This window comes from Aulonocara stuartgranti (assembly GCF_965226115.1).
Source record: "Aulonocara stuartgranti genome assembly, chromosome: 9".
Taxonomy (NCBI): domain Eukaryota; kingdom Metazoa; phylum Chordata; class Actinopteri; order Cichliformes; family Cichlidae; genus Aulonocara; species Aulonocara stuartgranti.
In genome coordinates this window covers 14091989-14115836 of record NC_138960.1, presented here as the reverse complement: position 1 = coordinate 14115836, position 23848 = coordinate 14091989, and the positions used below count along the sequence as shown (strand labels likewise).

General features: G+C 39.3%; 1 protein-coding gene across 7 annotated transcripts; it reads left to right on the top strand.

Moving 5' to 3' along the window:
• Positions 1-20879, top strand: LOC309714076 (uncharacterized protein). 7 transcript variants are annotated; one of them, XR_014278793.1, is made up of 5 exons: positions 13931-14080; positions 18734-18899; positions 19278-19413; positions 19781-19853; positions 20014-20879. XR_014278793.1 is itself a non-coding variant. In XM_082546200.1 (4 exons), the coding sequence occupies exons 1-4, from the start codon at positions 96-98 to the stop codon at positions 20047-20049; spliced, it is 321 nt and encodes a 106-aa protein (XP_082402326.1). In that variant the 5' UTR covers positions 1-95; the 3' UTR covers positions 20050-20879. The 7 variants fall into 7 exon arrangements, 2 of the variants coding, with proteins under 2 accessions (XP_082402326.1, XP_082402327.1); XR_014278794.1 differs by having other exon boundaries at positions 13931-14084; XR_014278795.1 differs by lacking the exon at positions 13931-14080 and adding an exon at positions 16894-17329 and having other exon boundaries at positions 18815-18899.
• The last annotated feature ends 2969 nt before the right edge of the window (positions 20880-23848 follow it).

Here is a 23848-nt window from a genome sequence, read left to right as displayed (position 1 = left end):
AGCCGCTGTCACACTTTGACAAGTTCATCAGCTGGTAACAAACCTGTTCACGGCTCAGATCCAGACTCAGATTTGGTGCCTTTCAGCGTCTCAACATGTGTTCGAGTCTCTCCACCAGCCGCCTGATTCTTCTGATCTCCCTGAGTGTGATGATGCTCATCTCTGTATCAGGTACAGTTTTTATTTCTTTGTTGTCAAAGTTCAGTAACACCAGCTAACAGATCAGTAAATTATTTATACAACATCTGAGAGTTCAGCTTATTTCATTGTCCATGATATCTGAAAGGCTCTGAAGAATAATGACAATGTGTGTGATGATGTGCTGCAGGGGCTGACCACGTGGGGGAAACCTGCTATAAAACACATTCTAACAGACTTGTAATAAACATGTCTACACCTAAATGGGCAAAAAACATCATCAGCTGCTTTGAAGACGACAGACATGGCTGCCTTCATGGCTATGTGTAAGTAGAACTTCTTCTAAATACACTTAAACCAAATAAAATGTAGAAATTAATTCTTGATTAAAAATCCACAAACACAACAATGAAAATGAGATTTGCACTGAAACCTTGATGTAGCAGATAAATGTTCCCCTCTCTAACATACAGCACTACTGTTTGCTCTGTGATTGTTTCTAATGTGGTGACGTTGGGGAATCTGTGAGTTTGTGCTTATGAGCTTGGAGGAAACCTGAGCTGTTCTCTCACAGCATAATGCAAAATGGACCCTGCACATGTTCAGTTAACAATAAAGTGAAAATGTCTAATCCTTTAATTTGTCTTCTTCGCTCTAAACTTCTTTCTTTATCCTTCTGTTTTTTTCTTCCAGGGTCAAAACACGTGCAGGAAGAACATTTTTCCTCAGACCAAACACCGAGTGGCTTAAAAGGAAAATAAATGAGGTGAGAAACGAAATATTAATAAAAATGTGGACACAAAGTTTAGAAAAACCAGCAGTGACTTTCTAGCAAATATGTGAAGATTATAATATAGGTAATAAAAAGACACTGTGTGTATCTGTCTAATGGTGCTTCTTCTTTTCATGTCACCTTCATTCTTTTACCACCACAGAGAACTCTGCTGTGTCCTCCAGTGATTTCTAAATGAAGATGATGGAAACGATGAAACAAAAGCTGTAGGAAACAAGACCCTAGTATTTTTTGCTTGTTAATTCACACTTTAACAGAAATATTTATTAAGAAATGTTGACTTTTCTCAGTAATTACTGATAGCGCTTTAAAAAACAGTTTTGTTTATAATTGTTACAAATTTTATTAAGTATGAATGTTTGAAGTTTTCTTATTCTGTCTTCAATCTGAGAACAAAGATAAATGAATAAAAAAGTTTTTGCAATCAGATTGTTTAATGGTCTGTATGATTAATTATTATTTGCTGTAGGTGTTATAACTGACAACAAAATACTTATTGTTGTGATTATTTCATGATGACGTCATGATCACAGGACACCAGGAGGCAGCATTTAACCGATATGGCAGAAGTAAAAGTGAACATTCAGAAATAACTTGAAAAGTTATTCACAAATACATATTTTATTCATACTGATTAAGACACCCATACCTCCCTCTCCTCAGCCACCTCCTCCAGCTCCTTTAGGGAAACACTGAGGCGTTCCCAAGTCAGCCAAGAAACATACGTCTTTGTCCTTCCTTAGATTGCAGATAATTAACTCCACTCCTCACATCTTAGTCCCTCCCACTGCAGATGGCAGCAGAGGAGGTATAACTATAGATTTAACAGGATCTTAACAGTCATCTTTGAAACTTTTGTGAAAGTGGTGTCAGTGTAAGAAAGAATAATGTGATGTCAAACCTATTTGTTTGAGTCACAGGAACAGAAATAGTGAGATCAGCTTAAATAACTGAAGCTATTGATCTTTAAAGAGTCCTCCTTCTATTATTGTTTGTATATCTAGCAGAGCCAAAGAGCCTAATATTTTAGGCCATGTATTGTGTCTCTGCTTTTAGGATAACAAACAGGTATGATTCAGTGATTTTGAATCACTGAGAGACAAAATATAAAAATGTAATTACTGTAATTACCTCCCTGCTAATTAATCTTTTTTTTTTTTTTTTTTTTTTTGGAAGTGACATCAGAAACAGCAGCATGTGACATCACGTGATGGCGGAGCTTCAGTTCATCCTTTGTCATCCTTTTTTTTTTTTTTTTTTTTAGGACAGGGGGAAAGAATGAAAGAAAGAGGGGGAGAGAAAGAAAGAAAACCAAAGGGGAGAAGAGACGGTGAGAAGGGGGGGAAGAGAGAGAGAGAAAAAACAAACAAACAAACAAACAAAAAAAAAAAACAACTCCTGGGTCACCTGTATGGAGAGAGAGAAAAACAAAAAAAAAACAGGGGAGACAGCAAACAACAAAGAGCAACATAATAATAGAAAAAAAAAAAAAAAAAAAAAAAGCACCATCACAATAAACTAGCTAGCAGTAGATATCAATAGTTACTAAATAATAAACGATATTGTGCAGCACGCAAGATAGACAGCGCACAGTGTGCTTTGAGGCAGCAGCCAAGAAAGCTGTAGTCCGCATCTGTGAATACCCATGTGTACACCTGTGTGCATACCTGTGTGGATCAGCATGCTTGTATTCTCCATGTAAGGTTTCTCCATGTAATGATCTGCTATAGAGTGTGGGGAGCCACAGCCCTGTCCTCTATGGTATCAAGCAGGTATGGAGGAGATCAAAACTCCAGACATCCAGAGGCCCCCAGAACACAAGAGACCAAGGAAGACCCACAGAGGGGCAGCTGCGCCACTGTCCCAGTAAGAGCTAAGGAGAGTCCCAGATGAGGGCTCATTCAGCAGCCGCGGAGCAGAAGCCAGGGGGAGTTGCAGTGACGCGCCCTTGAGCTCCGCCAGCAGCCAGCTGTGCCTGAGTGACCGAGCCCCAGGCCGAGAGGCCGGGGGCACCCCACCTCCGAAGTGGCCCGAGCGAGCCCCAATAAGCGGCCGCCAAGGAGTGAGCCGGTGTGTACCCGGACGCCCACCCCCAGATACAAAGAACCACCAACGCACCGATACCTGAGGGAGTCCGCCACCGGCAGGGGAAGTGCTAATTAATCTTGCTAGTGTCGTTCTTCAGTTGTTTCAAATCTCTCATCTCCTGCTTGAACGGACTCAAACTATATATATATATATATATATATATATATATATATATGGAGAGAGGAAGAGAGATGTTCCCTTGGTCTGTGGAAGGGCTTTCCACAGACCGAGCACAGGGACTCTCTGTGACGTGATCAGTTTCGTTCATGTTAACCTGCGGGTGTTGATTTTATTAGTGGTTTGCACCTCCTACATGTAACTTTATGGGGGTTTCCTTTCAACAACCATCTGCAATTAATGGGTGACCCAGTTTTGTGGTCAAATCTGAAAGTACTTTCCTCTATGACTTTTGTTTTTAACAGCTTTTAATGAGTGGTCACCACAAAAACCACCTCTATTCTTTGTCATTTTCAACAAATATACACCATAATTTAGCTTAAGATTACTGTTTTTTTTTTTTTTAGTAATCTTTAATACGCCACTGATCACATACAAAATACATGATTATCCATTTCAAAACTGTATTAATAAATCATTTGAACTCAGGGGAAAATGTATGTTTAAAAAGCAGGTGGAAGGGTCATAAAGAGTATTAAATGACAGAGGAAGCCATGACCATGATGTCTCCAGAGGATGCAGCCGACGTTTTGGGCCACAGCTGAAGAGTCATGACAGGGGAGAGGAGATGTAACAGACTGGGACATCCTAAATTTGGAAACTTGTCTTAAGGTGATGCCAGTTAAAAGTGACCTTTTCTGAATCATACCCACTGAATGAAACCAGTTATACTTCAAGAGTGCCTCACTTTCCCACTTTCTCAGTCTATTAAAGGTGTTAGGAACTGTGACATCTTTCAACATGGAGCACTGTTGCTAATACCCTTTCTTGGTCTGTGATTTCATGTTGCTGTAGTGTTCTGTGTTTATGATTTGTTATATTCTGAGTTTTCCTATTCATGGCCAGAAACACCTTACCAAGGAAGTGTCTTAGTCAGCTGCTCAAACAACCTCAGTTCTTTCTGTTAGATGTGGGCACTATCAGTTTTGCTGTGAACACCTGAATGATCTGAGGATGAGTCCAGACACCTATTAGACAAAGCTCGTTTCTTCTGCTTTAAACTATGATCTACTCTTTCTAGTCCTCCTTGTCCTCCAGGTGTTGATCTCTACCATCCCTCTCTATCAAGTGTGTCTGTGTATGATTAATACATTTGAGTTTTAGAGAGTTTTACATTTGCAACACATTCCAAGAGGATTTGGACTTTATAAAGGAGCTTTGGATGAGCTTATCTTGGAGAACTGGGAAAAGTATGCAGTTGAATAAATGAACCATCTGTCTGTGAGTCCTTGCATCAGGAAACACTGAATCTGTCTCCTGAGGGACAATCCTTTACGTTCCCTTTCTCAGTTTCATTAGTTACAATAAGACTTATTGACATTTAACCGTTTTAGTTTGTCAGTTCTAAATCTCTTGGAAACCCCCCGAATAACAGATCTCACACTCAATCACTACCCACAACATGTGGCCAAACGTGAGGGTAGGAACATAAATCAACCAGTAAATTAATCGCTTTGCTGTCAGACTCGGCTCTGTTACCCACAAACAGAGTAGCACACACAGTCTAACTCAGCACTTCCTTCTTGCTTGCTCTCTCTTCTCTTGCAGAGTCTGATTTGTGATGTTATACACTTTAAGGCTGAAACTGATTTTTAGAAGCTGTGACACACTGACCTCTCACATGAAGTCAGGAAGACTGCTCTCAGACCCACCTCTGCTAGCTGTACACGTAATCCAAGTAGACCTTAGTGGTTCCGGTCAAACAGATGATGTGAGTTAATCTTTATTTTTTCAAATCTTGATTTGTCCCAGGTGAATGTCTTCAGAAGAAAGAGCCAATTTGGTAAGAATATTTTAGAGGATTTATTTTCCATATTTTGTTTTTCTTACTTTAATATAAGCAATCAGAGTAAGCGGTCACACGCTGGTGGTTATCAAACTGAAAAGTCAACCCACAGTTTATCAATCTGGCTATGAATGTGATGACATGTAAGAGGTAATGTTGGCAGCGTGTGACACAGGGCTGAGTTTAAATTTGATGCAACAAACCTGAACATAGTGTAAATGGAAAGGCTTTAGGACCCAGGGGATTTTAGGGAGGGTATAAAGCAGAGGTGGTAGTGGGTGCTCACTGTTTCTCCCTACAGAAGTGACACAGATGTGGTTTGTGGGGACGCTACAAAGTTTTTGATAAACAATATCAGTGTCACGTCTGCACCTCTGTGTTATACTTCTTGTTTTACTTTGACAGTCTGTCATTTGTTAAAGTATTCTGCTTTGCTTCCTTTGTCTAGGTCTGATCACTCCCAGCTTTGCTCTCCTGCTGTGTCGCATTCCCGCGTCACTCTCAACTCAGTTGTTGTGTTGAACCCTCACTGGACTGTGTGTTTCTGCTGTCCTTCTGGTATTATTCAGGTTCTGTTTCCTGGTTTTGTTTTATTTTTTACTTTTATGTTTGTGTTTCTAGTTTAGCTTTATTGTATTTCATGTTAAAGCTTGTCTGATGAGCTTGCTTAAAGAAACATATTTAACATATTTAAACGATGCCTTCTCTGTGCAGTTAATGAGTTGTGAAATAAAATATGTCACATTGGCTTTTACATGTCAACACGTGCAAGAAAAAATAACTTAAAAACCTCTGGAATTAAACAATGGTACAGAAATAATGCCTCATCTGCATAAGAAAAAATACCAGTACTGGGTCTGTATGGATCTGTCGGTAAAAAAAATTGACCATGGCGTTTTGAGTAGAGACCGGCCTACCAGGTATTATAGGAAAAGCCATAAAGCCTTTGAATGAAAACAAACGTTGTTGTGACAGTGATGTGCACTGTCTTGTTGGAATATATGATTTCTATACATTTTACATCAGATAAAAACTTTGTTTATACGATTTAGATAATTAATAAAAGCGTGATATTTTAAATGAGAATCAGAAAGAAAAGGTTTTTTTCGTGCTACACCTAAACTTGTTTTATATCTGACCCAGATAGACTGCAGGTCATAACTTCTTACCTAAAGTTTAGTTCACCTGACACCTGCCTCGAGTCTCTCCTCCTCCTGCCTCACCTTTCCCTCATTCACCCGCTGGCCTCTGTGGAAGCTTCGCCACAGACACCACCAAACAATTCGGTAATTTTTACACATCGGCCACAATCTGGCCAATCCACCACCTTTCATTGTTTATGCCGTTACAAAAACAACAAAACCATTGGCTTGTAAATAACCATTGGGCTCACCGGGCAAATGCACAGAACAAGAGCTCACAAAACAGCAGTTTGGGGATGATACATGGGTCCTCTGTCGGAATACAGGAAAACCCAGATCCATGAAATCCATGAATCATTGATCTTACTCCTTCAGTCAATACTCAATACTATGGCCCCAACTTGTGGCCATAGGTTAGGGTAGGAACATAGAACTCCGCTCTCTCCTTTGGATCAATTGGATCCCAACTACATTTCACTTTCCTCTCTCCCTATCTTGCTCTTTTTCTGGTGTAGTGTGCACTCTGGTAAATGATTTTATGTTTTTAAGGCTTTAATTGGCTGGAAAGGCATGACACACTGTGCTCTTACATGCTTAATAGATTTTTAAAATTCATTTTAAACAGCAGTTTTCATGGCAGCTCTATGCAGTTGGTGATGTCTTACGGACAGAAAACTGTCGGCCTGATTTACTCTGTAAATGTATACTTTTAAATGAGCTCTGTCTGTAGTCAAAAAGTTACAAAAATGTCCACTGAACATGTAACTTTAACTGTAGGGTGGTGTACTGAAAGGAACAAACCTAAAAAAGGATAGACAATAAGAAAATCCCTTTCATTGGAGGCTTTGCTACAACCACACAGTCAAGCTTTGGATTCTGCTGTTCAAAGCTAAAAATGTGGATCTGAAAAACCCTTCGATGATAACTCCTATTTGGTGAAGAAATAGGTCAAAGTTCAAGGTCCGGCCTACTTTGAACAGCACGTAGTCATTGAGCTAAAATGATACATGCATGGATTGCACATCAGCCACAATTTATCAATCTAGCTATGAGCGTGATGACGAGTAAGAGGTGATGATGGCAGCATGTGGCCAGTTTGAAGAAAGGAGAAGAAAACAACAAACGTGAACATATAAAGACATGAAGAACACACAGTGGGAGTGTTTGTTGCTGTACATCATTTCCTCAGAATAGCCTGCTCAATTTCCACATTTCCTCTTTTTGTGACAAACTACAGTATATAAGATCACACAAGCGTCAGCCTAAAAAACTTGCTTAGAGCACTGATCCAGAGTCAGATTTGGCGCCTTTCAGCTCGTGAAGATGTGTCCGACTCTCTCCATCAGCCGCTGGATTTTCCTGCTCTGTCTGCCTGTCGTGATGCTCGTCTCTGTGCAGAAAGGTACGGCTCTTCTTTTAATGGTGTTTGCAGTGTTTTCACTATATAGAAGGAAACACTATCTTTATTGTATCTCAAACTTTAATGCAACCAGAGAGATGTTTAATATTGTTTTGACAGTTTTATTGTGAGTGCAAACAACCTCAATACAGCAATTCAATCAGTAAATGTACTTTTAGAGGTTAAATCTCACGTTTTGATCCTCTTAAGAGAAACCTGATGCCTGTTTGCTTAGTTGTAATAATTTTTTATTGGATAACAGAAACTAGGGGTCACGTAAAGATCTAGAGCCCACTTTCTTTTTCTTTTAAGAAAATCTCTTGAATGAAATGAATCATTTAATGTCAAAATTAAGAGAAAATGATCAATGTCTTTCAGGAACATTTAATAATCATGAATAATAGCAGTATTCCTAATATTTGATGAGTTCATTTCATACTTACAATAACACTCGTGTCATGTCATGCTGATTAAGCTCATTGTTGTTCTCTTTTCATGCAGCCCATTCCTCAGCTCAGAGTTTGGATTTGCCGTGCTGCCACAAGGTCATCACCCAGGAAGTAAAGACAATCCAAAGTTGCTTTGAACAAAAACCACGCTATCGCTGCAGGCAACATGCCTTCCTGTGAGCAAGCCTAGATTTAAACACAACTCTGAATTTTCCATGTTAATAACGAGTACATTATACATGTTGCACTGAGACACTGATGTAACAACATGTTTCACTTGTTTGTGTTTCTGCTTTTAGCATCATCAACAAGCGGCATAAAAATAAGATATGGTGCATTGATCCAAATTCTGAGTGGCTCAAAGACAAAATAGAGAAGGTGAGTCAAAGGTGACATCGCTCAAAGTGACTCTTCTGCAAACAAGATTACTGGATTGAGTTCCACTAAAGGAAACGCCCGACTAAACTAAGTTGCCAAACGTCCATCTTCCATCATAGTCAGCACGATACGTTGACTACAGTGAATTTATCACTGGAAAATCCCCTCCCGTCTAGTTTAGTCGCTGCGTCTTTCAGCTGCCTCAAATCTCTCATCTTGCGGTTGAATGAACTCCAGCTCCATCATCTCAAACTGTGCCTGGTGACAGCAGACGTTCTTTTCTGGAAATCCACTGGGAGCTACTGGTTTGGGCCGCTCTAACCAGGACCTGCAGGAGAGCTGGTGTCACTATGCACACGAGGTTGGCGACTGTCACCAACTGTATCCCAGCATGGTGGAGGTGGAGTTCAACTATGGAATTAGGAACTAACTAACAAGGCAGCTGATTACTGCTGTTACGTCTTGTCACAAAATGTGTACAACATTATTGGTTAATTTATAAGAGGATTTTTTATATTAAAGTACATATTTTCAAGTTAAAGCTTTTATTACCCACTTGACTGTGGGTCAGTAAAAGCACTCCACTTATGTAAAAGAGTACGTAGTGACTGTTGTGCTGAGCAATCATCGGGTGTCATTAGCTGCAGCCATTTCATAATAAATCTGCACACCCACACTTTCCAACACACTGTTTCTTTCTCTAAGAAAAATGAGCTATTTTTAGATTTGGCCACAACTGCTGTGGCTCATCCAGTGAAGTCAGTGTTTTATAAAGAGATATGGGATGAAAGGAAACCTCCTCTAAAAATGTAGGAGGGGGAAGCCACTGATTAGCCTCTGCTGGTGTGAAACTGATGGATGATAATGTCAGACTCCCACTGTGAAGTAACATAGAAAGACAAAACTATAGATCAGCCTAACAGACAGTAATAATAAAATATTTCTAACTGTAAATATTTCTCTGTTTTCTTCTCCACAGGGAGAACTGAAATGTCCTCCGGTGATAAGTGTATGAAGCAACAATGAGACCACAAAACATCAGAGCAAAGAAGCTGATGACAACATTTTGTACTTATTTAATTGTAATTCTTTTTGCAGATGTATTTATTTATTTATTATGTAAGTTATTATTTTAGCCTTTAAGCCATCAACATCATTCCTAATTTATTGTATTTGTTGTAGATGACAGTAATAAAAGTTGTTCTTTGTGACTCTAAATAAATATGGATCATGTTTAAAGTAAAATCTAATGCAGTTTGGTGATTTTTTTCTGGGCGGCAGTGCAGAGAAATTTCTGTTCTGACTCAGTGTCACATTTCTTTCAAATTGTTAACATGTAAAATATAACAGGTAGAAATCAGTTCATAACAGAGCTGAGGCAAAACCATTATTTTTATTAATCCTTACAAATAATATTAACGAAAAGCTGATAATGAAAGAAAACTTTCACGTAAGAGGAAACTGAGGAAACGTGTTGCTTTGGATCATGTACATTATGTGCATTTATGAGGACACTGGAACATGAACCCTGTATCTGTATAGGGTGACCTGATGTCCCTCTTTAAGCGCAGCTGCACAACATTTTATGTCCCCCTGTCCCACATTTTGACCGACTCTGCAGGACATGCACTTTCATAAGGTCTGGCTTTAGTCAGTGCAGCTGAATGGAAACATTTCTTATACTTAAATTAAGTTTAGCCTGTCTAATTCTATACCCACGGAGACTCACAGGGAAAGTCACGAAAGTTACACGCTGTGCAGATTTTGGTAAATATGATGGAAATGAACACAAAGAAAATGATGCAGCAATATAATCTGAGAAACTGAGGGAAAATATGATGTGATGTGACATTATTTGTAAGTCATACTTGGCTAAAAATTGCTAAAATATACAGAAATGGCTAAAAAAGGCATGTTGATCTATGGACACATCATTACTGAAACCCAAAGACTGTTACCAGGCAGAACAGCTGAATAAAATACAGCCTATTGTGTGAGATCATAACAACAAAGTTTAGCCTCCTTTTCTTCCTGTTGTATTGACTTAGCAAGAGAATTTAAAACATTGCATTAAAATATAAGATATTTGACAGCCTCCCTGCTTTGGTAATGTGCTGTTGTCCCACACAAACACTGTGTTTGTCCCACATTTAGTTTATTCATCAGAGTCAAAATGAAACTGTATGAAGGATTCATTTTACATGCCTTCATTAAATTGTATATAAAATAAGTAAATAAGTCAATAACTAAAAACTTTGAAGAGGTCAGATGGGAAGCTGTTGTCAGATTTATCCAGTTTGATGTTGAATGATGGAGGCGTTATGATACCAGAGGTGTCTGTGGCTCTAAAGCTGAGGTAACATCCCGTCTTGCCAAAACGAGTCTAAAATATTAGAATAAAATATGTGATTTTACAGTGACATCACAACAGAAGCTACATTTTCTTGCTGACCAGTCAGGTTATGGTTTTAATCTGTGTTATGCTGCCGACAAAATACACCAACATGTGATGTCCATAACTCGCATTAGAAATTAAATTTGTTTCTCCACTCGTTTATGTTTTTCATCACCACTACTGTTGCCATGGCGCTCATTGTTGACTGTGCAAAGTCATTTCTTGTGGAAATTCAGACACATTTGGTCCTGTGTGTATTCAAGCTGTGTCATGAGATGTTTCAGAGGTGAAACATGCAAAGCTTTACAAGCTCAGGTCTGCAATGACTCTATTTATAACATGTGTATTAGTAAAACCACTGTCAGTCGCACACCTTTTAATAACTACTTCTCTACAGTGCTTGATGCCAGTAAGGGTCTTGCAGTGGCGTGGTGGTTAGTACTGTTGCTTTATAGCAAGAAGGTCCTGGCCTCAAATCCAGGACTGTCTTTCTGTGTGGAGTTTGCATGATCCTGGTACTCCTGCTTCCTCCCAAAGACATATATATGGTGCATGTTTGTGGTGACCATAAAAATGGTTAATGGAAATACACCTCAATTAAACTTAAAAACATGAAAACGTTGTTGAAAAACTGATTGAAAGAAAATAGCAAAGCAAAAACCAAAATCATTTAAAAAAATGTAATGTGTATCAGTGTAGTCAAATATTTGGCTACAGCCCTGAAATGTATTCGTATGAAATTGCAGTCAGCCCAGTTGTTTTTGTTTGTATAGTTCTTGATGGGCTCTTGTATGCGACCGTGGCGCAGGAGGTTGGAAAGCCTGGAACCGGAAAGTCGCCAGTTCGATCCCCGGGCTCTCTGTCCTGGTCGTTGTGTCCCTGGGCAAGACATTTCCCCTACTGGTGTTGGCCAGAGGGGCCGATGGCGCGATATGGCAGCCTCGCTTCTGTCAGTCTGCCCCAGGGCAGCTGTGGCTACAACTGTAGCTGCCTCCACCAGTGTGTGAATGTGAGTGAATGAATAATGGAATTGTAAAGCGCTTTGGGTGCATTGAAAAGCGTTATATAAATCCAATCCATTATTATTATTATTATTATTGTATGTGTGGTGGTGTGAAGGAGGAAAACTGGTAAAGGTAACTAAATAGTGTTAAGGGTGCCACCTGGGGAGGGAGTACACCCCAGGAGAGATTACAACAGCCAGTCTAAACGTTGTAACAGTAACAAAAGGCACACAGGCTCGTCATTAACAAGCAGAGGTTTGGCAAGTCAATTTCATAGAAGACAACTTATTAGAGAAACTACCACCAATATAGAGCCGCAGATAAGAAACCGACTTAAATAGCAGGATTAGCAATACCAAACCTTAGATTAAGACATTTCATTAAGACACAAACATTACTTAAAAGAACAAGGTTCGCTGCCACGTGCTGCCCTAGTTAAAAATAGCAGCTCAATAAAATAGTTAATCAAAATGGTGGAGACCGGCCACCTGGGGAGGCAACCTACAGATCGGAGTGCCCAAGGGTGCCACCAATTACTCTACCGTGCAGTCTTTCTGTAACTTAAATTGTGTGTTATACTTGTTTCCCAGTGTGTACACTCATATGCATCAGAGGGAATTCCACCACACGTCCCTAGCCCCCACAGCAAGCGGCCGTGCCTTCACTAAAGCAAAATAAAAGAAACCTATAAATCAAGCAACATAAAACACAAAACAACTCAGTAAATGATAAACAGAGAAAAAGGAACAAACACACACAGGCAACCTTTAAAACCTAACAAAATATAATAAAAAGTTAAGACTAAAACACCATAAAACACAAATAATCAATCAATGCCACACACATTGCCGCTCTTGAGCTTTAGGGGAGATGACACTGATGATTTACCTTTTTAAAGTTTTTTGCCAAGTCGGGGTTTAATTGTGAGTTGCCTCCTTTTTAATGTGTGTCACATGTTGATTTGTTTTTATCAAGTTCACTGTCGCTTATCCTGTCTCTCGCATACTGTGATACAGTTTTATAGTTTTAACCGTATTTAATAAAGTAAAGCTTTTAATTGTTTTAGGTACTACTGTTACATGGTTAATTTTATTTTGTATTAACATGAAACCCTTTTTAACTGACTGTGTGCCTGCAGCTCTGTACTATTGAAATAGGTACCTCCTGCGGGTCACAAACACCTTTTAGATTTCTTAATTCACACACTGATTTTCATAATGAAAACTACTTTTGAGGAATCATTGCAGTCCTTAAACTGTGTGCGGTTTAGTGTTGTCTAACAAACTGTAGCTAAAGGCCTGATTATCTCTAAAAATACTTCTTGAAAGATCATATCCCACAAACTTAGTTTAGAGAGACCACACTGTCTACACTGTATATAGTGAAGTCTGCAGGTGTTTGAACATTGAAATTTGTTTTGTCCCTAAATTATTCTGGAGATCATCAGAATGAAAAGTTATTGGCCATGATTGCACAGCCCCTTTAAAAAAAAAAAGATTCCACAACATTATTGTATGTCAGGTGGTGCTCAGGGCTATCCAGACTGACAAGCGGGACATTCAAGGTCACCACTCCGGTGGGGAGGGAGCCTGAGATTGTCTAAATTGGAGTCTGTTCTATCGCAAATGCAGAACAAAAGGTTTTAAGACAGCAAATAAGTTGGTGCTCTAAAAAACACGATTGTTTGCTTGCAGGACAGCAGCAGGAGATGAGTCCTCTGTCACAGATGGTTGGTCAGTGAAGATGGTCACCTGCAGGTTCAAGCTCATTGCATCTCCAACCCACATCCACTGTCACTGCACTTAAGGGAAGTTATTGTTGGGTTTATCTAAGTACAAACCCTGCTGGAACAATTAGACAATCAACTGCAGCAGCAAAACAAAACACAGCTCTTCGTGTGATCACGCACGAGGGAGGCCAACTGAGGTCAAGCGCTGTTCCTTCCACTCGAACCACGTCAGAGTGTCTGCAGAAACTCCCGTTAGTGCTCCTTTTATTGCAATTACATGAATATGCATAGTCTCATCTAGAGATGGACCGATCCGATATTACGTATCGGTATTGGTCCGATACTGACCTAAATTACTGGATCGGATATCGGAGAACAATAAAAAATGTAATCCGATCCATTAAATATCACGAAAGCACCTCACAAAACTTGCAACACACTGTAACTCACCTCAGAACGTTAGCACGTCGGAGCAGTATGCATCACGTGATAGAGCGGCTGTGGCATGCGGGACCTGTCGGTGGTCTGGATAGCATTTGGAGCTTCGCTAGCAACCTGGCATTTCATCTCCGACAAAGTTATCCCCGAGAGAAGTAAAGCAAGTGTGTAAGTCCATCTCTGAATGTTTGTAAAGCATTCCTGCCTTAAGCTTAACAAGCGACTGCCTCTTCTTGCTGCTACTTCAATCATGAAACGGCTTAATGATCAGCTGATCGGCTTTTCTGTTGCGAGTCTGTCTCTCTTGTTTGTTTTTGGCCCACTTTGCACCAGAAAGAGGAAACCAGCGGCTGAACAACAGCAGCACGTTTAAGCTTGATAAGCTGTTGTTAGAATTTAGTTATTATTACTTTCTACTCCAGGATCTTTTTCTAGCTGACGGCTGGTAACTGTGCAGGGGCGGATCTAGCAAAGTTTAGCCAGGGGGGCCGATAGGGCATTAACAGGGAAAAGGGGGCACAAAGACATACTTTTCTTTCTTATTCTCATTTAAAATGTCTAGCTTTTAATAAATAATTATCTGACACCCAAAGTTTTAATTTGATGTAAAAGGAATAGAAGTCAATTACTGTATATAGTAACTATTAAGTCTAATATATATACCCTAGTAAGCTATGGTACTTTTTCCTTTGGGAAGGTACCATCTGTGCAGTCTGCAATTTTGTTGAAGAAAGATGTTGAATCTATTTAATATTTCTTGAAAAATAATTGATTTCTGTGCATTTTTTTTTCACACTGCATCAAATTAAGGTTGACTACGTCGATTAATTATCATGAGGTGGAGCGTGAGGGGTGGTTCCCTATTTTTTATTTATTTATTTTTGTTGTTGCTGGGAGTTGGAACCCTATTAGTTAGGTTGCTTAATATTTACGCTAAGTACTCTTTAAAATACCAGAATAGGGAGGATGGTGTAGGTTTAAGTTTATTAGATTGATCAGTATTGCTGAACTATGAAATATTTTTTTTGCATACAGGTATAACAGAATAGCTTTAGTGTAGTTGTTGTTTTAAACTTGAGTATGAACTTATACAAAATGCAGCAAGATATTAAAAAACAGTTTTGTTGATTAAAAAACACTATATCGGATTCATATCGGTATCGGCAGATATCCAAATTTATGATATCGGTATCGGTATCGGACATAAAAAAGTGGTATCGTGCCATCTCTAGTCTCATCAACATGTGACAGTTTCAAACGGGCATGTGTGTGTAAACAGAGTATATGCCTCTATGTGTGAGTCAAAATATGACCCGGTGAAACCTGCTCAGACAGGCCTAACCATATTTTACTATGTTGTCTGCAAAGAGATGCAACTCCCAATATGCCCGGTGCCAGGAGCCTCCCTTGCAGCAGCCCAACTAAGAAAAAAGACTGTTGTAACTAGACAGATATAGAGTGTGTGTTCCGCCAGACCATATATCACAAAACAAGATGCAACCTTCCCGTGAATGTGTATGAGCTATGCCAGAACAACAGAAGGGAGTGAACGTCCTCCCCCGTCATGGTGCACCCAGACCCTTAGCAGACCTAAATAAGGATGAGACATTTTATCAACATACAAACGATTATATATCTCTAAGCATACATGATGATATGTTTCCAAATACAAGTGACAATCCTAAATTATCACTCTGACAGTTATGTTCTGTTAAAGACTTTCTTCTGCACTTACATTTGGATCACCTAAATCCACGACAGTCATTTGAGCAGTAATGCCACGACTGGAAACAAGCAATCCCTGAAATATTAAAATATACCAAGCTTCTGTGTTTGAATACAAAACAAATGTGTTGTGTGATCTAGAGACTGCACTTGTGGCTGAACCGTAAATACATTTTATTTTGATTTTATAAATAATGTAACTTGCAAAACAAAGTTGTGGAAAGCCTTAACTTAGTTTCAGGATAATTAAATCTGAGCCTTTGTTTCACTGTAAGATTCTAACAATGATGGCAACATAACTGTTTGTTGTTCAGCAGAACAGTGTCCAGTATGTTGGCTGGTAGACTTTTTTACATAAAAGTTGGGCTGATTTTAACAGCATTACAAGCTTTCTTGGTTTTTTGAGGCATAAGTTCTGGTAACTAATGAGGTTGTACAGTGTAGTGATCATTTTGAAGCAAAGGGTGATACTGATGTTCAAGAGCCGCAGGTCATTTTGATGTTTGATGATCTTCTAGCATCTTCTAGTGATCATTTTGAATCAGTTGACAATGCTGATAATGTGATTGAAGTTGACACTGTGCAGAGGGGTGGTGGGGTTAGGACTAAGGATAAACCTGATTTTAATTCCAGAGAACTGCAGCAGCGTGTTGATTTTAGAACGATTGCTGTAGATAGTCTAGACCATGTTCCAGCCAGGGTTAGAGGGAGTTTGGGTAATTTAATTGATGAAGCCTTAGATAATGGATTGCATTTTTATAGCGGTTTTCTAGGCACCCAAAGCGCTTTACAATTCCACTATTCATTCACTCTCACATTCACACACTGGTGGAGGCAAGCTACAGTTGTAGCCACAGCTGCCCTGGGGCAGACTGACAGAAGCGAGGCTGCCATATCGCGCCATCGGCCCCTCTGACCAACACCAGTAGGCGGTAGGTGAAGTGTCTTGCCCAAGGACACAACGACCAGGACAGAGAGAGCAGGGGGATCGAGCCTCATCTGTAACCTCCCGTTTACAGATGAGCTTCCCAACCACCTGAACCACGGTCGCCCCAAGCAGATGATGATTATAATACAGATTTATTTCTGGAGGAAATCATGTAAGTGCTTCAGACTAATGATGCATCAATATCTTGGGAGGAGTTGAATGTGATTGTCACAGTTGCTCATAACAGGAGTGGAGGAGGCATTTGTTTGAGACTGGGCAACATGTTGTATGATGACATTTTGTCAAGAAAAGGGAAACATCTATATAATCTCCAAAGTAACGATAGTAACTTGTGCTTTTGTGCCTCGTACACTCTGTCAATGGTTGTGTGTCTGAGGATTAAAAACTACTCTATGCAAAACAGCTACACAGCAATGCAGGACTCGAACTGACCTCATGTCCCATTGTTAATCAGTGGTGCTGGTTTCAGTCATTATGTAAATGTGCTGTTTATTATGTCAGGAAACCTTCATCAGCTGAGACTGAAAAATTCACTTGGATGAGTGAAAAAATGTTTCTCCCACTGAAAACACTACGTGCAGATGAACAGAATCATTGTTTTGAGATTTTACCAGAAAGGCTTTAGGACCCAGGGGATTGAAGGGAGTGTAAAGCAGCGGGCGCTCACTCTTTCTCCGCGGTTCTATCACAGAGGCGTCGCAGTCAGCAGATGTGGTGTGTGGATCCTCGTGTTGGTGTTGTTCCCACATCATCATACTAAATGTTGTTCCAGGATCAACATTGCAAGTGACCAATCAGAATGTTGTGACGTCATACTTTTGCGACTTCGGGAAAAACCGGCGTAAAACAAAAAACTGTACTTAAGCTGCGTGAAACCGCCTCTGTCCGCCGATCAACGGACCCTGACCCTAACCGTAACCCTTTAATAAACAGTAAGCAGAACTGATATTGTCCTTGCAACATTGGAATTTCATAAATGCACGAATGGCTTGGCGCGCAAAAGAATAACGTCACAACATTCTGATTGGTCACTTGCAATGTTGAACCTGGAACAACATTTTCATGATGGTCTGGGAACAACACCAACACGAGGATATCAGATCATCCTTGTTGGTTGGTAAGCAATATGAAACTGAAAATTAGAACTTGTATCATCCTGTGAGAATATAGCACGAGTGTGGCTCATACTGTGTGTACTTATGGAAGGAGTGCTGAAGTATAACATTTAGATAAGGCTGGTTGGCATTCAGGAGCACGCTCACAGTAAAAGAAAGACGAGGAACAAAGCAAATGTTTTGATGTTTTGGATCATGAAACTGAAAGAAGATTTGAAATGAACTGTGTGTTGTATTTTTTGCATTTAGTTTTTGTCAGTACTGACTAACAAGAAATGAACCACGCTGTGTGGCAGGTGAATCATTCAGCTTAAGGTGTGAAATGTCCTGTAAAAACTGTGAACTGTAAATATATACTGGTACAGGTATGCAGCCCAAACTGTAGGATGGCCTCTGTGTGTGATATTGTTTTTCCACTTTTCTCCCTTCTTACTTCTTTCCATTCTACTTATTTGAGTCAGGTCAATGGTCTCGGGTTTACAGTCATGTTTTCAGTTATTTTGTTTGGCATGGTGCAATACGACAGCCGGGCAAAGTACAATCCCTGAGTGGAGGCTTAATACCTCATTGAGGTTTACCCCTGTGTTCATGAAATGATGACAGGATGCTCTGAGTTTCTCCTGTTTCCAGATGTTTAGTGCATGTAATACCTGCCTGTGTGTGACTGTGTTTATTCTATTGTGTGTTTGTGACTAAAAAAGCTTAAAGGATTCCTGTTGGTACCATTACTCTTTCTTTTCATATGAGGCTCATTTTAACTATAATTTTATTACAAATGGTTTAATAAAAAAGTTCTGTATATATTTTCTGATATTGACCTCTTGTCACCTTTATTCTGAATTTATTCCTGCATGATTTGAGATTAGATTGCGTATGAATAACATAAAGGGCTTAATGACTATGAAAGGACACACTAAATAACCTTGTGGATGTGCTTGTCGATGGGTGTTTGTTGGTCTCTCAGTAAATGATGACCTCAGAATAGTCTGCTTAAATAATGCAGTTCTTCTTTCTGTGACAAACTACAGTTCAGACACTTTGACAAGTTCATCAGCTGGTAACAAACCTGCTCACAGCTCAGATCCAGACTCAGATTTGGTGCCTTTCAGCGTCTGAAGATGTGTTCGAGTCTCTCCACCAGCCGCCTGATTCTTCTGATCTCCCTGAGTGTGGTGATGCTCATCTCTGTATCAGGTAGTTTTTATTTCTGGAGTTTGTTTTGTTGTCAAAGTTCAGTAACACCAGCTAAAAGTCTGTTTCTCAACCTGGTTAGAAATCTATCTGTCCTTAATGCAACTTGCTAACTGTGAACTAACTGTGTGAAAAGAGACTAAAACTATCACAGACTGTAACAGAGCAGCTGTTTCTGGATACATTTAAAATGCAACTCTACATTTTATATGACTGATTAAATCCAGCTGTATTTTTGTCAATTATGTAATTTTTCATATTACACATAATAACTGGATCAGTAAATTATTCATACAACATCTGAGAGTTGTTTATTTAATTGTCCATGATATCTGAAAGGCTCTGAAGAATAATCACAATGTGTGTGATGATGTGCTGCAGGGGCTGACCACGTGGGAAATGTCTGCTATAAAGATCATTCTAACCAAAATGCAAGAACCACGTTTACACCTAAATGGGCCAAAAACATCAACAGCTGTGTTGAAGACAACAGACCAGGCTGCCTTCATGGCTATGTGTAAGTAGAACTTCTTCTAAATACATTGAAACCAAATAACATGTAGAAATTAGTTCTTGATTAAAAATCCACAAACACAACAATGAAAATGAGATTTGCACTGAAACCTTGATGTAGCAGATAAATGTTCCCCTCTCTAACATACAGCACTACTGTTTGCTCTGTGATTGTTTCTAATGTGGTGACGTTGGGGAATCTGTGAGTTTGTGCTTATGAGCTTGGAGGAAACCTGAGCTGTTCTCTCACAGCATAATGCAAAATGGACCCTGCACATGTTCAGTTAACAATAAAGTGAAAATGTCTAATCCTTTGATTTGTCTTCTTCGCTCTAAACTTCTTTCTTTATCCTTCTGTTTTTTTCTTCCAGGGTCAAAACACGTGGAAATAGAGCATTGTTCCTCAGACCAAACACCGAGTGGCTTAAAAGGAAAATAAATAATGTGAGAAACAAAATATTTATAAAAAAAAATGTGGACACAAAGTTTAGAAAAACCAGCAGTGACTTTCTATCAAAAGTGTGAAGATTATAATATAGGTAATAAAAAGACACTGTGTGTATCTGTCTAATGGTGCTTCACCTTCTCTCTTTCACCTCCACAGGGAACTCTGCTGTGTCCTCCAATGATTTCTAAATGATGATGATGGAAACGATGAAGCAAAAGCTGTAGGAAACAAGACCCTAGTATTTTTTGCTCATTTATTAATTCTTTTTTTCTTCTCTTTTCTTCTTCTTTTCTTTTTTCTTCATCTTCTTTCACCAATTCTTCTTCTCTCTTTCACCACCACAGGGAACTCTGCTGTGTCCTCCAATGTTTTCAAATAAACATGTAGAAAATCGATCAGCTTAAATAACTGAAGCTATTAATCTTTAATGAGTCCTCCCACTATAGTTTGTATATTCCAGCTGCACCACAGTGTTTAGAAGCAGTGACTGTCTGTCCTCTTACATGTCTCGTAGGTTTCTTAATTCACACGCTGATTTTCATAGATTTAATCTAAGTAAAGATGATGAAAACGATGAAACAAAGTTAAAGTAAAGCAGCTGCTGGAAACATTTCTGCTCATTTATTAGTTCACACTTTGACAGAAATATTTGTTAAGAAATGTAAATAATTTTTTGCAAATTATTCATAGCGCTTTAACAGTCTTGTGTTCACATATATATATACAATACAATATCATTTTACTTACTTTAACACGTTTAAAAGCAGGGGGTACACCAAATTGCTTCACAGTAAGGAATAAAGAGTAAAATGATGACACTGAACAGTAAGACAAAGAATGTAAAATAGAGAAACAAACAAAGGATTGGCAGAATTCATGATAATTTAGAGAAATGAGTAAAGATACAGCAGTTAGTGATTGGTGAGAATTAGCAAATATACTACAAATGTCATTAAATATGAATGTTATTCTGTCTTCAAGCTGAGAACAAAGATAAATCAATAAAAGCTTCTGAAATCAGATTTTGTTTAATGGTCTGTTTGATTAATTATTATTTGCTGTAGGTGTTATAACTGACAACAAAATACTTATTGTTGTGATCATTTCATGATGACGTCATGATCACAGGACACCAGGAGGCAGCATTTAACCGATATGGTAGAAGTAAAAGTGAACATTCAGAAATCACTTGAAAAGTTATTCACAAATTCATATTTTATTCATACTTTCATTAATGTTGCAGGAGCAGCAGACTGAGCACAGACACTCATACGGTCCTCTCCTCCTCCAGCTCCTTTAGGGAAACACTGAGGCGTTCCCAAGTCTGCCAAGAAACATGCGACTTTGTCATTCGTTAGATTGCACATAATTAACTCTATTCCTTAGTCCCTCCCACTACAGATGACAGCAGAAGAGGTGAAGACGAGGCATGAGACAAGATTTAACAGGTCTATTGCGGAGGTGTGGTCCCTGGCTCAGCTGCAAGGGCGAGGTAGTACAGTGAGCTCAAGGGGGCGGTGCTGGAGAGGCTGGTGGGGCCACAGCTGGTGGCGTTTGAACTGATGACAATCTCTTTCACCTTTATAGTGAAGCGAGAGACTGGCATGAGAATGGAGAGCTGAGACCGGCGCCGAACAGACTGTGGGTCGTTATATGTGCGTGTAATTATAAAAAACTGATATCCAAGAGCACAAACATTGTGTGTGTGGAAGTCCATCTTACAAGGACGTTAACAGACATCATGGAAACCTTGTTTTAAAGTGGTGTCAGTGTAAGAAAGTATGAATGGCAGGTCAAACCTATTTGTTTGAGTCACAGGAACAGAAGGAGTGAGATCAGCTTAAATAACTGAAGCTATCGATTTTTAAAGAGTCCTCCTTCTCTTATTGTTTATATATCCAGCTGAGCCAAAGTGTTTAGAAACTCTCTGTTCACCACACCAGACTGACTTCACTTCAAATCCGTTCTGTCTGGTTTGCTCTCTCTGAATAGTGATTTTGTGCATTTTGAAGCTTAAACTGGTTTTTAGAAGCTGTGATTCTGTCCTCTTAAATGCCTTATAGATTTCTTAGTTGACAGACAGCTACTTTTGAGGAATCATCGCAGTCCTTCGACTGTGTGCGGTTTATTGTCGTCTCACAAATTGTAGCTGAAGGCCTGATTTTCTTGAAAATATACTTTTAAAAAGTTAATATTCAAGGATGTTTTATAAAGAAAGAGAAACTCAAAAAGCAAAGTGCTTTCACAAAGACTTGAAAATATTCAAATATGGAGGCACACACCAGGATTACTACTGAGAATGGCATCCTAACTGTCCCATTTTTGTAGGTTTCTACTCTTTCACCTCCTTTGGCAGATGTTTCCTGCTGTTTGCATAACCAACAAGTCCCTTTGACCTGTGCGACTCCCACATCTCCTCCCTATTAGCCATGAGTCACTGCCAATAGGGCGCAGATGGGTGCAGATACCAGAACTGAGGTTTTAGATTTTCTTTAAAGCATATTTGTACGTCTTTACATTTTCTTCAATACATTCGTGATAATATAATTTTTGTTCACATCCCATTTTAAATGATCTTGAGTCGTGTAGTTTATACATCTGGTTTTATAACTACAGCATATTTATGGCAGGTTTGAAACAAACTTCTGCATTAAAACAACATAATAGGAAAACAGCAGAAATCTCAAATATTTACCAGTAATGGTTATTGGAAGTGTGACTAATGTTCTCTGAGTTCCTTCCATTTATATAATGTTGCTGACTAACAGAGGAGCTAATCATGATGAGTAATCTCATCGCTGGCCTCTTCTTTTCTCTCTTTGTGACCAGCTGTGCAGCCTATTCCATCACTCATAGTTTGGGTTTGACCTGCTGTCATAAGGTCATCACCCAGGAAATAAAGACAATCAGACGCTACATTCAACAAAAAAAACACATTATGAGTGCAGGCAGCACGCCTTCCTGTGAGCAAGCTGCGATTTAAAGGGAAGTCAAAGATTTTCCATGTGTAATGGTGACTCCCTGTGGAATTATGTCTTCACAGATGACTTATTACCACATCATCTGAAACCATAGAGGTGGTGAATGACTCTTAGCTTTTATTTGATAACAACAAGGGGGAAACTTAATATCTCAGGATAAGATAAATACCATGTCCTAATATTTTAGTATTTATATGATAAAATGTATTGAGTCTCTGCTTTTAAGATAGCAAACAGGCATGATTCAGGATTTTGAATCACTGAAAGACGAAATAGAAAATGTAATTACTGTAATTACCTCCCTGCTAATTAATCTTGCTGTAGTGTCGTCCTTCAGCTGCCTCAAATCTCTCTGCTTGAACGGACTCAAACTCCATCATCTTGACCTAGGGCCACTCTAACCACTGTGCTCATGCAGCTGCAGACTGCCACCAACTGTAGTCCAGGACAGTGGACCTGAGACTTATTAGTGAGGCAGCACACTCTAGAATTATTCTATTTATACTGATAGAACAAAAATCCATTTTTGTAAACTGTGTAAATGCTCAGAGTCAGAAAGGACCATTATCCACGTGTGACGTTCTGCAGTGCAGACCGAGCGAAGGTGTGTGTGGACCCAGGAGCAGACACAGGTGAAAGGCTGAAGACATGCCTTTATTTGGAGCGATTACAAGAGTGCAAAAATAAAAGACACTACAAGAATGGTGACGAGTGCTAAACTAAAACTTAAACTGGGAAATAATAGAAGTGACTATGAGAACCGACTATGGGAAAATAACCGTGACGACTATGAACTAAACTTTGGGCTGGTACATGAACTACAAACATGACCAGCACAAACTCCTGAAAGACACATAACGTGTAACGTGGGAGGGAACACAGACATAGCGACGCTGAACACGAGGAGACTGAGGACTTCAGTACACACATGAGGACACAGCTGACTCCAATGAAACATAATGACAACACAGGGGAGAGTAACACTCGACACACTAACACGAGACACGGAC